The sequence below is a fragment of the Hemiscyllium ocellatum genome, chromosome 34, assembly GCF_020745735.1.
Source record: "Hemiscyllium ocellatum isolate sHemOce1 chromosome 34, sHemOce1.pat.X.cur, whole genome shotgun sequence".
In the NCBI taxonomy this organism is placed as follows: domain Eukaryota; kingdom Metazoa; phylum Chordata; class Chondrichthyes; order Orectolobiformes; family Hemiscylliidae; genus Hemiscyllium; species Hemiscyllium ocellatum.
Genome location: NC_083434.1, coordinates 4,199,901 through 4,213,623, shown reverse-complemented (window position 1 = coordinate 4,213,623; position 13,723 = coordinate 4,199,901). Strand labels below are relative to the sequence as shown.

The 13,723-nt window shown below is 44.5% G+C and overlaps 1 protein-coding gene across 1 annotated transcript in view; it reads left to right on the top strand.

The window, feature by feature from the left end:
- The first annotated feature begins 3,351 nt into the window (after positions 1–3,351).
- Positions 3,352–13,723, top strand: part of gfod1 (glucose-fructose oxidoreductase domain containing 1) — a 94,311-nt gene continuing 83,939 nt past the window's right edge. Inside the window, exon 1 of the mRNA XM_060850113.1 lies at positions 3,352–3,865. Coding sequence (XP_060706096.1) covers positions 3,613–3,865 — 253 coding nt within the window. The 5' untranslated portion in view covers positions 3,352–3,612. The remainder of the gene's footprint in view (positions 3,866–13,723) is intronic.

Here is a 13,723-nt window from a genome sequence, read left to right as displayed (position 1 = left end):
CTGCTGTTTCACTGGCTGGTTACAGTCTGTGTGTGTTTTTTTTTGTCTTTTACTTTGAGAAAAGGACTATGTTGATTTTGTGACAGGGCTTGGCCCTTGCACCCTTTGGTTTTCTTTGCTTTTTTGAATGTGTTTTCACTTTTGGTGTTTGGACTGAGACCTTGTGAGAAAATACATCTTTCCAGATGAGCTGTTTCTGTGGGTGGGCCTGATCCTTGGGCTAGGCCTCTGTAAAGACTGAACACCTCTGTCTGTGCTGGGAGGTGAGCATTTGCTGCATCCTGGAGTTCGTGAGTGGACTCTGCCTTTGGGAATGGACAAACCCCTGTGAGTTAACTACACCTTCATAATGTACTGTGTTCCTGAGAGTGGGCCTGGTTCTCTATGGATGAGCCGGGACTCTATGAAGACTGAACACCTGTGTATGTGCTGTGGGGTGTGCATTTACTGCCTTCAGGAGTGGACTCTGCCCTCGATTGTGGACTCTGTTTTTAGCAATGGACTCTGCAGTTTGGAGTACATTATTTCTGACAAGGCACTTTGTATATTGGAGTGGACTGTGTTCCCGGGAATGGACTCCACGTTTTGAAGAGAACTGTTTATGATCATGGACTCTGTACCAGAAGGGACTCTGTTTGTTGGTAATTGACTCTGTCTCATTGCTTATTGGGGTTATCATCTGCACTGTCTTGTGTGTCCCTGGATCTGGCAGGCCTTACTGTGAGCTGGGAGGCTCGTAGGTTGTCCCGAAAGCTGTCACCCTGAGAACCGGAGGGTGGGTAAGCCGTCCTGTGCACTGGAAGGTGGGTAGGCCGCCCCGATGTCTGGCGCCCCAAGAGCTGGATGGTGGGTAGGCCGTTCTGACCACTGTCATCCCATGAAGGGGTAATTGGGATGGGCTGTCCTAGAGGTGGCCGGAAGGTGGGTCAGAGCAGCTGAGAGTCAGAAGGTGCGTAGGGGCAGCCTGAGATCTGGAAGGCCTGTGGGCTGTCCTGCACGGTGTCCTCGAGGTGACCTGAAGATGTATCAGCGCGGGCTGAGAGCCGGAAGGGGCGTAGGGGCAGGCTGCCTTAGAGGGACGGAAGGTTTTGCTGGTGAGGATGGGGTGTGGTCTGTATTCTAGGCACAATTTATTATCTAATTGGACTGTCTTGTATGTATCTATCACTGTTTCTTTTGCGATGACTGAAAGTGGGATTTGAGGTTTGTCCCCATTTCCCTTAAAACTGGTTAATGGTGGGGTTTGGGATTTGGCTTTGCTGCTCCTCTCCCTTGTAAATCGCTGTTTCTCTGTATACAGCTGTTAATGTTAATTGATTGTAAATTGTGCTGTTTAATAAAATAAAAAATATATAAACAGGCGTGTCAGAGGTCCTGTTCACTGACAGCTGGCTGGTGTAAATAAAGGGTGAGGTGGTGACAGGATACCAGTCTCTGTGAAGTTACTTCAGTGGCAATGAGAGGAAGGCATCTTCCTGAAAAAACTCACTCTCCACAGTCATCTTTGAGTTGGGCTGAGCATTTCTGATCATGCAATCAGTTGGGAAGCTTGACTCCTTTGACCCTACTGCCAAAGACTGGTCCCAGTATGTGAAAAGAATGTTTTTATTTCTAGGTAAATGACATCGGGGCAATTGAAAAGCAGTAAGTAATTCTCCAGACAGCTTGTGGACCCACAGCTTTTTCAGTTATTATGAGTGTTGTGTTTTCTGAGGCACCAGATACTAAAATCATTCAAGTTAAGGGGAATCAATTCAAGTCAGGGGGTCTGTTCACCCTGAGAGCTGGTTCTGAGGAAACTGGAGCAGTGTCAAATACTATCCACGTGTAAACAAAGGGTGACTTGATTATGGCTGAAAATGTGTTGCTGGTTAAAGCACAGCAGGTTAGGCAACATCCAAGGAACAGGAAATTCGACGTTTTGGGCCAGAGCCCTTCATCAGGAATGAGGAGAATGTGCCAGGCAGGCTAAGATAAAAGGTAGGGAGGAGGAACTTGGGGGAGGGGCGATGGAGATGTGATAGGTGGAAGGAGGTCAAGGTGAGGGTGATAGGCCGGAGTGGGGTGGGGGCGGAGAGGTCAGGAAGAAGATTGCAGGTTAGGAGGGCGGTGCTGAGTTGAGACAAGGTGGGGGGGAGGGGAAATGAGGAAACTGGAGAAATCTGAGTTAATTCCTTGTGGTTGGAGGGTTCCCAGGCGGAAGATGAGGCGCTCCTCCTCCAGCCGTCGTGTTGTTATGTTCTGGCGATGGAGGAGTCCAAGGACCTGCATGTCCTTGGTGGAGTGGGAGGGAGAGTTAAAGTGTTGAGCCACGGGGTGGTTGGGTTGGTTGGTCCGGGTGTCCCAGAGGTGTTCTCTGAAGCATTCTGCAAGTAGGCGGCCCGTCTCCCCAATATAGTGGAGGCCACATTGGGTGCAGCGGATGCAATAGATGATGTGTGTGGAGGTACAGGTGAACTTGTGGCGGATATGGAAGGATCCCTTGGGGCCTTGGAGGTAAGTAAGGGAGGAGGTGTGGGCGCAAGTTTTACATTTCCTGCAGTTGCAGGGGAAGGTGCCGGGAGTGGAGGTTGGGTTGGTGGGGGGTGTGGACCTGACGAGGGAGTCACGAAGGGAGTGGTCTTTGCGGAACGCTGATAGGGGAGGGGAGGGAAATATATCCCTGATGGTGGGGTCCGTTTGGAGGTGGCGGAAATGACGGCGGATGATACGCTGTATGTGGAGGTTGGTGGGGTGGTAGGTGAGAACCAGTGGGGTTCTGTCTTGGTGGCTTGATTATGGGATAGCAGCCTCTGTGAGTTATTTCACGGGTCTCCATCTATTTGCATCTGACACTGTCTCTATGGGTCTCAATGTGTCTGAATATCTCACTGTTCCCCTCTGTCATTGTCTCTGGGTCACTCTGTCTTTCTGTCAGTGTCACTATCTGGGTTAGGGTCTGTGCAGGTACGTACAGACCGGTGCCAGTTAGATTATTTCCGTCGTCTGTGTGCCAGTGCCTGTGTGTTATCATCCCTGTGCCACTGACAATAGTTTACCAGTCTCCCTCCTCCATTGGTTGGGCTCAGCCTGCGAATTATGGGCTGGAGAGAGCGAGGAACACGACGTATCGGCCGGATTGGAAGCTGCCGCTGGGTCAGCACGGTCACAGCGCGCCCCTGTATACCTGGGCTCAGCCTGGGCTCCGCTGGCCCACATACAGCCACAGGCTCCGCTTCTCCTGGAGGTTTTTCTGTGTGTTTTGTTCGTTGCCCGGCCTCCCCCCCCCCCCCCCCAGTGAGAAACCGCTGCAGCTATCAGCAGCTCGCAAGGCCCGGAGATTCAGTTGTAGAGGGCGGTGCGGAACAGCAGAAGGTGGCAGTATTATTCTGAGCTCTGAGAGCTCTCCCCACACACACACACACACACAGTTACAGTGCTGACAGGAAGTGTGTGCCGGAACACAATTACAACTTGTTGGCTTTCACCTGCAATTGGGGAAAGGAGGACCCTTTTATCTGAGGCAAGGACATGGGGAAAGGTGACCGAGGGGTAAGTCCTCACGCTGGCTGGTCCCAGTAATGTGTCACTAGGTGGAGAGTGAGAGTGAGGAGCCCATCTCCTTCAGTCACCATGCTGCCCGGCGTCGGTGTGTTTGGCACTAGTTTGACGACCAGGGTGATCACCCCTCTGCTGCAGAGCCAAGGCTTCCCGGTGAAAGCTCTGTGGGGAAGGACGCCAGAAGAAGCGGAGGAACTGGCGAAGGAGATGGACGTTCCTTTCTACACCAACAGGATCGACGATGTCTTGCTGCACCAGGATGTGGATCTGGTCTGCATTAACCTGCCGCCTCCGCTCACTCGCCAGATCGCTGTCAAGACACTGGGTAAGTTGGAGCAGATAGTTTTGTTTTCGACCTGGTCTTCTGTTTCAGCCAGGCAGAGTGGGCGAGGCAAATCCACGGTGGCTACCACGCGTCCCCCCTACGGCTGTTCATTTATCTGCTTTAATTTGTTATTTTGGGGTGGTGGTGGTGAGAGATGTCCATCTGCTAGGATGTTGTGATAGTAAATAATGGGTATAAAGATACATAAATATATTTGTGTTAGCCTGTTGGTCCATACATACATACAATCCTTAGGGCAATTGCCTGATGAATGTATAATGTAAGGTATTACGCTGTGCTGCTGTTTCCCTGGTTTCCAAACTGATCTTTCACTGCAGTGGCATTTCAAGCATAACGTAATGGACAACGGCAATTAAGATTATTGATTTTTTACTCGATGGCTGACAAAGACCACCATAAGTGATAAGGGACAAACCTCATCATGTTAACCAGTGTTTTTTAAAGGAGTAAATAGAGAATGTGTCACAGTCAGTAACAGGATATAATAAAATACTAGCCAAACTGACACTTTGCCAGATAACTCATACATAGCTTTGTCACCCCCGAGTTATGATATATCTGGTTAAGAGAATATATTTCTTAAAGTATACTGCAACTGTGACTTTTTCTATTTATGCAAAATAGTATTTAAATTAATCTTTATTTTGGTTAATACCACAAATTGTAGAGATAAGAAAATAGCTTCTCAGTTCCCAGAAGCATATATGTCTAGGAAGTGATGTGTCACTTCCTTCACCTTGTGTTCAGTATGGTTTGTGTGACCATTTCAAAACAACATCTATCTCTTTAAAAAAAAATTGCTGAAATAATAAGGTCCCTTTGTTCCTTAATACTCTTTAGGTACCTACCATACATTGTGTATGTCCTTTCTTTATAAGACTTCCCAAAATGCATCACCTCCACTCATCAGGATTAAATTCTATCTGCCATTGCTCTGCTCAATATACCAACTGATCAATATCAGAATGCCATCTGAGACTACCTTCCTTAGTGTCAACAGTACCATCAATTTTCGTGTCACCTGCAAACTTACTAATTATGTACTTTATATATTCACGTCCAAGTTGTTAAAATATGTAACAAATAGCAAGGGTTCCAGCACCGATGCCTTTGCTGGTGACAAGCTTCCAGTCACGAAAACAACCCTCCACCATTGCCTCCTATTTATAAGCCAACTTTGGATCCAGTTTGCCAACTTGCCTTGGGTCCTATTGCCACTCAGCTTTTAGATTATCCTGCCATGTCAACCACATTAACTGTTCTACTCTTATCAATATATTTCATCACCTTTTCAAAAAGAACTTTGTTAAATTAGATAGACAGGATCTCCCTCTCAAATCTGTGCTAACAATCCCTGATCAATGCCTGCCTTTCCAATTGTTGATTAATCCTGTCCCTCCCCAAAAATTTCCCTACCACTGACATCAGACTAACTATGCCTATCTCTGTTGCCCTTACTGAACAAAGGAACCATGGTATGGTGGCACAGCACCAGAAACTACTCTCCCCGAGTTTGCCGTGGCCTTCCGCTATGTGCTCTGTTTGCTTCGCACAGTCCAAAATGTGCAGGTTAGGTGGATTGGTCACGCTAAATTGCCCAAATTGTCTAGCGATGTGTAGGCTAAGTGGATAAGTAATAATAAATGCAGGGGTATGGGGGTTAGTTTGGGTGGAATGCTGTTCAGTTGGTCAGTGCAGATTCAATGGGCTTAATGGCCTCTATCTGAACTCTAGTGATTCTATGATATTAGTTATCCTCCAGTCATGTGGCATTTCACCTGTGGACAGTGAAGTATTAAATATTTAACAGGCAATAGCAATCTCCTTCATTGCTATCATTGCAGCCTGGAATTGATCTCATCAGGTTCTAGGAATTATGCATCTTTATGCTCACTAAAAAATCTAATACCTCCTCCTTATTAATCTTGACTTGCTCTAGAACCTCACCATCTCAACTGAAATATCCAAATACTATATTTTCCTCTGCTGTGAGACTGATAAGAAATATTAATAAGATTGTATCCACATTTTCTGGCTCCATGTACTGATCGCCCCTTTAGACTCTAATCGGCCCTACTCTTTCTACTACTACTTCTACATCTGATTGGGCCTTGCATCTGACTTTACATCGACCTGTGTCCAATTCCTCTGACAAATTAGTGTAAACCTTCCCAACAGCATAAGCAAACCTCCCAGGAAGAATATTGGAATTATTCCCGTTCAGCTTGTATAGGTCTATATACCTCAGAAGCTGTACCAATGATCCAAAAATCTAAAGCCCTCCCTCCTACACCATCCCTTTAGCCACGCATTCATCTGACCTTTCTTCCTACTCCTGTACTCAGTAGCATGTGGCACTTGAAGTAATCTGGAGATTACAATTTTAGCAGAATTCCTCTTTAATCTACTACTTAATGCTCTGAATTCCTGCTACAGGATTTCATTTTTTTAACTCATGTCATTGGTAACATGTTCGAGGAGAAAGTGAGGTCTGCAGATGCTGGAGTATCAGAGCTGAAAATGTGTTGCTGGAAAAGCGCAGCAGGTCAGGCAGCATCCAAGGAACAGGAGATTCGATGTTTCGGGCATAAGCCCTTCTTCAGGATGCCTAAAGAAGGGCTTATGCCCGAAACGTCGAATCTCCTGTTCCTTGGATGCTGCCTGACCTGCTGCACTTTTCCAGCAACACATTTTCAGCATTGGTAACATGTACCATGCTAGCTGGCTGTTTGTCCTCCTCCTCCAGATTGCTCTGCAGCCGCTCTGATCCTGGCACCTGGGAGGCACCATGTCATTTGAGAGTCTCATTTGCAAACACAGAACTGCGTGTCAGTTCCCCTTATCACTGAAGTTCTCCCAGTCTTTTTCCTCCCCTGCTGTGCAACAGAGCCAACCACGATGCCATAAACTTGGTTGTTGCTACTTTCCTTTGAGAGACCATTCTCCCAGCAGTATCCAGTATGGTATACCTGTTTGAGAGGGGGATGGTCACAGAGACTCCAGCACTATTTGCCTACATTTACTCATCTTCCTGGTGGTCACCAAATGCTTTTCTGCCTATGTAGCTCTTGCTTGTGGTTTGACCAGCTCACTAAATGTGCTAGCCACAACATCTTCAGCATCAAAGATGCTCCAAAGGGAGTCTATTCACAGCTCCAGCCACTCCATGTGGTCAATCAGGAACTGCTGCTGAACACACCTTTTGTAAACGTAGTCACCATTAACACTAAGAGTGTTAACTATTTCCCACATATTGCAGGAAGAGCATTCCATGGGGCTGATTTCTCCTGCCTTTGTGAAACGTTCCTAACAAACTACAAAACACAAAAATAAGGGCTTCACATTCTGTTTCCCCTCCCCCTGCAAGGAACTGCTTTCCAAGTCCCTAAAGTTCCTAAGCAGTCAATTCTCCTGGCCTGTGCCATTTTTTGAACCCTGGTTTCAGTATAGGTGCTTTGCCTCTGGATTCCTCTCCTGTGCTGCTGCTCCAACGAAGCTCGATCCATTCCACTCTTGCCACTGCTCCTTCCAACCTATTTTTGTTTCATCTGCAAACTTACCACAGTATATTCACTTTCCGTATCCACGTCTTGATATATTCAAAGACAGGCTCGATGGGCACAGTCCAAAATTAGGGCCCACACTGCACTCCAAAACAAAGGCTCCGTGACTGTGCTCCAAAACACAGGCTGGGTGACTGTGCTCCAAAACACAGGCTGGGTGACTGCGCTCCAAAACACAGGCTCGCGACTGCGCTCCAAAACACAGGCTCCGTGACTGTGCTCCAAAACACAGGCTGGGTGACTGTGCTCCAAAACACAGGCTGGGTGACTGCGCTCCAAAACACAGGCTTGCGACTGCGCTCCAAAACACAGGCTCGGTGACTGCGCTCCAAAACACAGGCTCCGCGGCTGTGCTCCAAAACACAGGCTCCGCGGCTGTGCTCCAAAACACAGGCTCCGCGGCTGTGCTCCAAAACACAGGCTCCGCGGCTGTGCTCCAAAACACAGGCTCCGCGGCTGTGCTCCAAAACACAGGCTCCGCGGCTGTGCTCCAAAACACAGGCTCCGCGGCTGTGCTCCAAAACACAGGCTCCGCGGCTGTGCTCCAAAACACAGGCTCCGCGGCTGTGCTCCAAAACACAGGCTCCGCGGCTGCGCTCCAAAACACAGGCTCCGCGGCTGTGCTCCAAAACACAGGCTCGGTGACTGCGCTCCAAAACACAGGCTCCGGGACTGCGCTCCAAAACACAGGCTCGCAACTGCGCTCCAAAACACAGGCTCCGTGACTGCACTTGAATGACGGGCTTCATGACTGCTCTCCAAACAGAAGCTTCACAACAACATTCCAAATATGGGCTTCCTGACTGTAGCACATAATGTAAACACTGCTTGCAACACTCTAAATATCAGTGTCCGCGCTGTACTAGTGAACTTCGAGTTCCTTATTGCATTTCATAATGTATACACTGTGGCTACACTAGTTCCAATTACTTTTGCCCATAGTCCCCACTGTTTAGATTTCTGGTTATGCTCCAAATAGGAAACCCCAACTACCTTCCCTCAAATAGACACCATTGCCTATATTGCATAGTGTAAACATTCATGCTACATTTTAAGTGTAAATATCTCACTGACACCACACTATGTAGATTACACTCTACATTGTATTCAGGGAAATTTGCATACTATGTGTGACATGGACACCCTGGTTTATATTCTTTACACATCCCAGCTATAATATAAGTGTAAATATTTTGGCTGCATTCCATATAGACTTCTTCTATAGTTAATTGTCTCACTTCCCCTAATTACATACATTCCTTAATATAAATACACAATACACACACAGGCCTGAGGAACTGATACCATCATCTGTGCATGAAAATGTGAAAATCATACATAGAGCACTGGCTTCAGGTCTCCAGTATCAGAGGTGTTTGTCTTTGTACTGCATTGCAAAACCAGGTCCGAGGATGCACAGTAGTCACTTCACAGTGGTGTAGTTGAAAAGTTGAAAACATTTACCAGATGTAAAAACATGTTTTATGATAAGATTGATCCAAACTGTTTCTGGTTCAGACCACAAGGCTATGAAGCATTTACAATTAAAATGACAACCTTTACTCAGCGAGTTGAAGAGATTGATTAGTGGTAAAATGGACAATTTACATGATTTGGAGATGCTGGTGTTGGACTGGGGTGTACAAAGTTAAAAAATCACACAACACCAGGTTATAGTCCAACAGGTTTAATTGGAAGCACACTAGCTTTCGGAGCGATGCTCCTTCATCAGGTGATTGTCTGATGAAGGAGTGTCACTCCGAAAGTTAGTGTGCTTCCAATTAAACCTGTTGGACTATAACCTGGTGTTGTGATTTTTAACAATTTACATTGTCCTTGATGACTAAGTACAGGTATTTTGGGGCAGAATAGAGGCAGTGCCACATTTTAAACATTTCTGCTATATCTGACCTGTTGCATCTCTGCCTTATCTGAAGAATGTTGCATCCTTACAAGCAAAAAGGCAGACTAGTTCCAATGTGTTATTTTTGTATGAACTTCTCCCAGCATTTGTTTGCTTATTGAGACTGTCAGGGATGTAGTTATCTGTAATCCCAGAAATATGTTTCCAGATGAAACAGAAAATCGCTCAAGATTTGCTAATCAGGTAAATCAAAGTCCATCTGGAGATTAATCCACAGGACAGATAAAGTCTTTCTTATAAAACATGTGAAAATTCACACTTCAAAAGCTAATGGCTTTCTCTCTGCACAAGCAACTGTTGGTACTTTGTCCGTAAATCTTCATGTAACATGGCAAAGAGCTTTGAGTTAATTGAACTGAGGGTGGCTTTTTGCTCAGTGGTTAGCACTGCTGACTTACAATGACAGGGACCTGGGTTTGATTCCAGCCTTGGGTGACTATGTGGAATTTGCACGTTCTCCCCGTGTCTGCGTGCATTTCCTCCCACAATCCAAAGATGTGCAGGTTACATAAATTGGCTATGCTAAGTTGCCCGTAGTGTTCAGGGATGTGAAGGTTTGGTGCATTAGTTAGGGGAATGGGTCTGGGAGGGTTACTCTTTAGAAGGTCAGTGTAGACTTGTTGGGCCAAATGGCCTGTTTCCATACTGTAGGAATTCAGTGACTAAACATGGTTTTATGACATTCATAATTTTAGTGGCTATACAGTGATTCATGAATTGAACATCACAGAGGTCACAGTATGAGCATCCATGTCACAAGGTTATGACTTCCTGCCATGGAGCTGACTGCATCACTGAAATTTCCAACAGGAACTAAACATTTTCCCTTAGCTCAGTTGATGCTTCTCTTGTTTGTGAGTCAGAAGGATGTAAGGTCAAGTCCCATTCTGGGATTTGAATATATAACCATATTTTACATTTTTGTATAATATTAAGACAGTTGCTGAATTATCAGAAGTGCTACTTTTCATATTTGCATAGTACAGTTGGTGTACAGCAACGGTTGTAGTTATTGCATTATAGGAAGCATGTGATCTCACCAGAGAGAAAGGAGGAAAAAAATACATTGGTTCCAGCATACTTGAAGCGAACTTGTCAGTTCTGAATTGATGACTCCTGTCCCAGAATTTGAAGACTTCCCTCCTGCACCATGTCCCAAGCCACTTATTGGTCTTCCTGAAATTCCAGGGAAGATTTTGCGAATGTCTACCATTCCTAGCTATGTAGGTTTAAATTGCTTGCAGTGAGCGACTCATCTCTGATTGTTCTTGTAACTGATAAGAAAGAGGACTTTTCATGATGCATTTACAATGGAAACTGCTTTAGAAAAACTCAGTGAGGTGCTGACCTTTCATTTCTGAAACATTAAATTCAAATTCAGCTTGTTTAAGTGGATGAGAGGCTTTTTCTGATGGTTCTGTGAAAGTTTGAGAAGTCTGAACCTAGCTCTTAGTGGCATAGGCCCATCAGGAAACTGCTGTTAATTTGCTTCTAATTGTGAACAACATTAGGTGAGGCAACAGGATAAAGGTGTGGCAAATGGAAAAAATGTTCCCTGGCAGCTTAGAGTCTTCTTCTGTGCAAATCAGGGGCACATTTTTACAGCAGATGGACCTCTTCTTAGCATCAGGCTCAACTAAATGTTATACCTCATTTGGGAATTTTTGGTGCTGACACTGGGGACTGAAATGGAACTGTTGTCAATCCGTGTCCTAATAACTCTAAATGTTCACAAGAAACATTAAAAGAAACCTCATTCTTTTTATCGTGTCATTTGGATAATGCTGTTTTTGGCAGTATCTATGGAAACCCTGTCTTTTAGTAATGTACACTGAGTGATGCCAGAAGCTTTGGCTGATTTACATTAGCTTAATATTGGTAGCAGTGTGTGAAATTTAGCTGTTTTTGTTTGTCAGATTTAGGTGTACCTCTCACATTCTTCAAAATTTTCAAAGCACTGAAAGACCAATGAATTGCTTTGGTATAGTAGTCTCTATTGTTTGGTAGGTGAAGGAATGATGTCCTGATTTATATTAGAGTCCTGTACAAACTTGTACATGTAATTATATGATGATAAAGTCTCAATGGAATTCAGCTACATCGGGTTACATTCAGCACAGGATTTTGCTGTCACAGCAGTGGCCCAATGCTGTGCAAAAATGTGTGGAGCTGGTGTACATGGACAGATGACAGGATTTCACCCTGCATTTTATTATCAGCTGTCAGTTATGGGACTTTTGGCAAGGGAACCCTTCAATTATTAGCATCAGGCAGGTCCTAACACCTGGAGCTTGCGTGCAACTGGATTTTTATATGAATTTAAGTAGCAGTTTGTCTAGAATCAAGAGGTGAGCGATAGGCAGCTGAGGAGACAGTATAGAGATGATACCAGAAAGAGGAAGAATCACCCCCATGCTTCAGCAATACCTTGAGGCACATTTGGAAACATATAATGTTGTTCCATAAGGTAATGGTTCTGAAAGGGTTAATATCCATGTTTCCATGACCCGATCCAATGTACTGATGTCACACATCACAGTGTCTTGTGAGTGGAGTCAAGGAGTTCCACTGCAGCTTTCAGGGTTAACAGTTGTATTTTTACCAGCTGTCTAAAATCCTGACCAAATATTGTTATTGCTATCATGCAATAAACCTCCTTGTTACCTCACAACAATGTCTTTGCTGTTGATATTCTATCGTGGTAAATCCTTTACCACCAATCACTGGACAGCCCAAAATCAAAGACAAAGGAGGATTTGTGGCAGCAGTCTACCTCAAACTACCCTTATCTGGTACCACATACTGGTAGAAGTAGAAAACGCCACAAGGTACCAGGAGTGGTCATCTGAGAAAATACCGTAGTTATGAAATCTTTTACATCTACATTGTCACACAGCAGTCTGTTATCGGAGATTACGAAATCTGGGTTTCTATGTGTTGCACAAACATCCTTCAACAATATAACCACTGCTTCAGATGTCTGATCCAGGACTTGCATGACATCTATCCATCTGGAATAGTAGTTTACTACTATCAAGAACATTTTACCTTTGTGTTCAGGTCATCCCAAGACATTTCCATAGCCTTTACAGGAAAGAAGTCAATATCATTGGTTCTCTTTTCACCTGAGGTTAAACAGCCCAAGTCGCACTAGTTGATGACATCTTTACCAACTGTTTTGAGAAACTTTACTGCTAAAAAGAATATCTTGCATTTGGTAATGTATATTGAGTTTCAAAACTCTCGAATGACAACCGTTCATTATAAATGAGTAAATAATTGACCACATTTCTCTGTTTAGACTACTGTCTGGGAATGGGATTGTGTGGTATGTATGTTGGCCTTTCTATGATGAAGTACTCTCTGACCTGAATACATTCTTCAATAGATTTCTGTGCATCTCTGATTTCATTCAGTTGCTGAGAGGTTGCTGAAAAGGTTGTGTTTGGTGTCAATTTTAACCTTTCTACACCTTCACCTAAAACTACATCATGTTGATGCTGAAAGATAATGTGTTGAAGCAAAACCTTCCAAATGGTATAATGAAGGTTGTGGGCAGTTTAGATTCTTCATTGAAGGGTTGTTGCCAAAAAAACAAAACTTGCACCTAGTTTCATGAAGATTGAACTCTGCCAATTTTGCTAAGTCCTCTTCAACATACATTGGCTGAACTTATGTTCCATTGTTTTGTTCAGCCGGGTAGGACCGATGCAGATTCCAATCGATCCATTGGGTTTGATGATGAGATCAGACTCGTGCACCAAATGTTAATTTTGCAACCCCTTGATTTAATATACAGTGAGTTCTTTTTTTTACTTTTGACCTGAATGGACAATAAATATATCGACGTATAAACAAACATACTAGCTTTGTTTCAGGGCTTGGAATGATATGGTCTTTTTTGGTCCTGAGAATGGCAGTGAAAATTCAACACTGAAGCTCATAGCTGATCTGAGGAAGGGTCACTGGACTCGACTTAACTCTAATTTCTCTCCACAAATGCTGCCACATCTGCTGAGCATTTCCAGCAATTTCTATTTTTGTTTCTGAATTCCAGCATCTGCAGTTCTTTTGGTTTTTTATAGATGATCTCCCTGGTTTTCCAGTTCTTGTACTGTGCAAGTGAGATTCAGGTTGATACTGGCTTTCCTGGTGAAGAGAGAAGAATTCTCGTTCAGTATCACATAAGGTGTCAGTGATTTTCCTGTCTCTGTACTGAAGGGTTGCCTTCAGTAGTCCTGGACCATGTAGTTTTATGCCTGGTAGCACAAGAGAACTTCTTTCCACTTAGAGTTTAGCATTGAAAAGTGCCAAAACGGCTATGTCTGTGTCAAACTTAAAGCATTTTTT